General features: G+C 35.7%; 1 protein-coding gene across 1 annotated transcript; it reads left to right on the top strand.

Annotated features, from left to right (window-relative positions):
• Nucleotides 1–287: 287 nt before the first annotated feature.
• Nucleotides 288–2,092, top strand: LOC145624853 (uncharacterized). The gene is made up of 3 exons (XM_081677940.1): nucleotides 288–580; nucleotides 724–1,096; nucleotides 1,430–2,092. Exons 1-3 carry the CDS (start codon nucleotides 288–290, stop codon nucleotides 2,090–2,092), a joined length of 1,329 nt encoding a protein of 442 aa, XP_081534066.1.
• Nucleotides 2,093–3,184: the final 1,092 nt, after the last annotated feature.

Consider the following 3,184-nt stretch of genomic DNA (forward strand, 5'->3'; position numbering starts at 1 on the left):
GTTAAAACATTATAATAAGGGTTTCAAAAGCTTGTGATGACCCTTAAAAACGATTTTTTTAATTAAATTAACATTTCAATTTAAAAATTAAGATTTAAATTAGAAATTAGCTTAGGTTTTATAGGTTGAAACACTCATAAAATAATGGTTCGAAAATACGGGGTGTTACAGAGTTGGTGACCTATTGGATGCATGGTGAAACCAAGTGCCCAAGGATCATATATGTGTTAAAATTGGCAAAGTATATTAAGAAGGGACATCCACTGTATTTTTGTAGTGTGAGGAACATGGAACATGAAGAGACAACTAAGCATGAGGATGTAAAATTAGCGAATGAGTTTTTGGATGTGTTTCTAGAAGAGATTCCTAGAAAGCCACCTAAAAGGGAAATTGATTTCACAATAGAGCTATTTCGAAGAACAATACCAATTTCTAAGGCACCATATCGAATGGAACCTGTAGAGATGAGTGAGTTAAAGGATCAATTGCAGGAATTGTTAGAAAAGAGATACATTAGACTAAGTGCGTCACCTGGGGGAGCGCCAGTGTTATTTGTGAAGAAGAAAGATGAAAGTATGAGGTTATGTATTGACTATAGGGAGTTAATAAGGTCACCATAAAGAACAAGTATCCATTATCAACGATTGATGACCTATTTGACCAGCTGAGAGGCGCATTTGTAATTTCTAAAATTGATTTAAGGTCTGGTTACCATCATCTTAGGATTGCAGACGAAGATATTCTCAAGACTTCATTTAGAATAAGATATGGACCCTATGAGTTCACAATAATGCCATTTGGATTGACGAATGCTTCATCAATATTTATGGACTTGATGAATAGGGTGTTCCACCCATTTATGGACAAGTTTTTTGTGGTGTTCATAGATGATATACAGGTGTATTCCAAGAGTAAGGAGGAACCCAAAGAGCATTTAAGGGAAAGTATACAAACCTTAAGGGAAAATAAGCTTTATGTGAAGTTTTCTAAGTGTGGGTTTTGGTTGGAGAAAGTAACGTTTCTAGGTCATTTTGTGTCTAAAGATGGTGTAGAAGTAGATCCAGCAAAGATTGAGGAGTTTCTTAGGTTTAGCAGGGTATTATAGGCATTTTGTGAAGGATTTTTCGAAGATTTCTAAGCTTATGACCTCTCTAATGAAGAAGGACAAGAAGTTTGAGTTGGATGACAAGTGTGAGAAAGCATTCTAACTCTTGAAATAAAAGTTTATTATAGCACCCGTGCTTACACTGCCAGACGATAGTGGAATTTGTGATGTATATAGTGGCGCATCCATGAATGGTCTGGGATGTGTACTTATGAAAAATGGGAAGGTAATTGCGTATGCATCAAGAAAATTGAAGACTTATGAAGTAATTTAAATTACCTTACTCATGACTTAGAACTAGCTGCAATCATTTTAACACTAAAGATTTGGAGGCACTACTTGTATGGAGTAAAATTTAAGATTTACATAGACCATAAGAGCGTAAAATACATTTTCACTCAAAGATATTTAAAATCACACCAAAGGAGATGGTTAAATGAAGGGAAAGCAAATGTAGTTGCAGACACTCTAAGTCGTAAGATCAGTCATAAACTAAATACTTTGATAGTGGCTGATGAGTTATGTAGAGAAATGAGGAAAATGAATCTGGAAGTGGTAGAATGGAGAGTGCCAACAAGCATACTTGCAAACCTAAGAATTCAACCAACAATATTCGATGAGATAAGGGAAAACCAAGTTGGAGATGTCAAGTTGGATTGGATTAGCGAGAAAATCAAACAAGGAAAGGCTACGGATTTCAAAATTCATGAAGATGGAAGCTTAAGGTACAAAGGTCGATGGTGCGTACCACAAAAATGCGAGGAGGTAAAGAGAAAGTTGATGGAAGAAGGTCACAATACACCATATTTAGTATACCCTGGAGGGGGCAAGCTATATAAAGACTTGAAAAAGATGTATTGGTGGCCTATAATGAAGAATGAAGTTGCGGAATTTGTAGCAAAGTGTCTAACTTGTCAAAAAGTGAAGATAGAGCACAAGAGACCGCAAGGAACTGTGCAATCATTGGAAATTCCTGTATGGAAATAAGATTTAATTTCAATGGACTTTGTGACTTGTTTTCCAAAGTCAAAGAGTGGAAATGAAACCATTTGGGTAGTAGTAAATAGTCTCACAAAGTCCGCAGTGTTCATACTAATGAAGGAGACCAGGAAGATGAAGCAACTCGCAAAAGCTTACATAAAAAATGTTGTGAGGTTACATGGAGTTCCTAAAGATATTGTGTCGAATAGAGATTCTAGGTATCTTTCAAAGTTTTGGAAAAGTGTACAGGAAAACTTTGGTAGAACCCTAAAGATGAGTACATCATTTCACTCTGCCACAGATGGGCAAACTGAGTGAACTATTCAAACCTTGGAGGACTTGTTAAGAGCTTTTGTCATAGACTTCCAAGGGGGATAGGAAGATAGCTTGGACTTAATTGAATTTTCCTATAATAATAGTTACCATGCAAGCATTGGCATGGCTCCATTTGAGGCACTATATTAAAGAAAGTGTCGCATCCAAATTTGTTGGAATGGTGTAAGTAAAACAATAATCTTAGGGCCTCAAATGATCGAAGATACAACTAAACAAGTAAAGGTGATTTAAGCTAAAATTCAAGCGGCGCAAGATCGCCAAAAGAGTTAAGCGGATTTCAAGAGTAAAGAGGAAGAGTTTGAGGTTAGTGACAAGGTATTGTTGAAGGTGTCACAATTGAAAGGTGTCATGAGATTTAGAAAGAAAGGAAATATTAGCCCTAAGTATATTGGTCCATATGAAATATTGCAAAGGATAGGAAAAGTAGCTTATAGGTTGGAGCTAAGTAAAGTACATGATGTATTTAATGTTTCTCAGTTAAGGAGGTATATCCCTGCTAAGTCTTATGTGCTAGAACCTGAAAATATTGAGTTAGATCAAAGCTTAACTTATGAGGAGAGACCTGTCAAGATCCTTGACAATTAAAAGCGGAGTACACGCAATACAGAAGTTATATAAGATTGTTAAAGTGCTATGGTTAAAAAAAAATAAAAAAAAATAATAAAAAAAGAGTATGAGGCAGGAATTTGGGAATCTGAGGATGAGATGAAAAAGAAATATCTCGAGTTGATTAAGGTATGTTGAGTTACGGGGACGTAACTC

The sequence above is a fragment of the Chenopodium album genome, chromosome 3, assembly GCF_948465745.1.
Source record: "Chenopodium album chromosome 3, dcCheAlbu1.1, whole genome shotgun sequence".
Taxonomy (NCBI): domain Eukaryota; kingdom Viridiplantae; phylum Streptophyta; class Magnoliopsida; order Caryophyllales; family Amaranthaceae; genus Chenopodium; species Chenopodium album.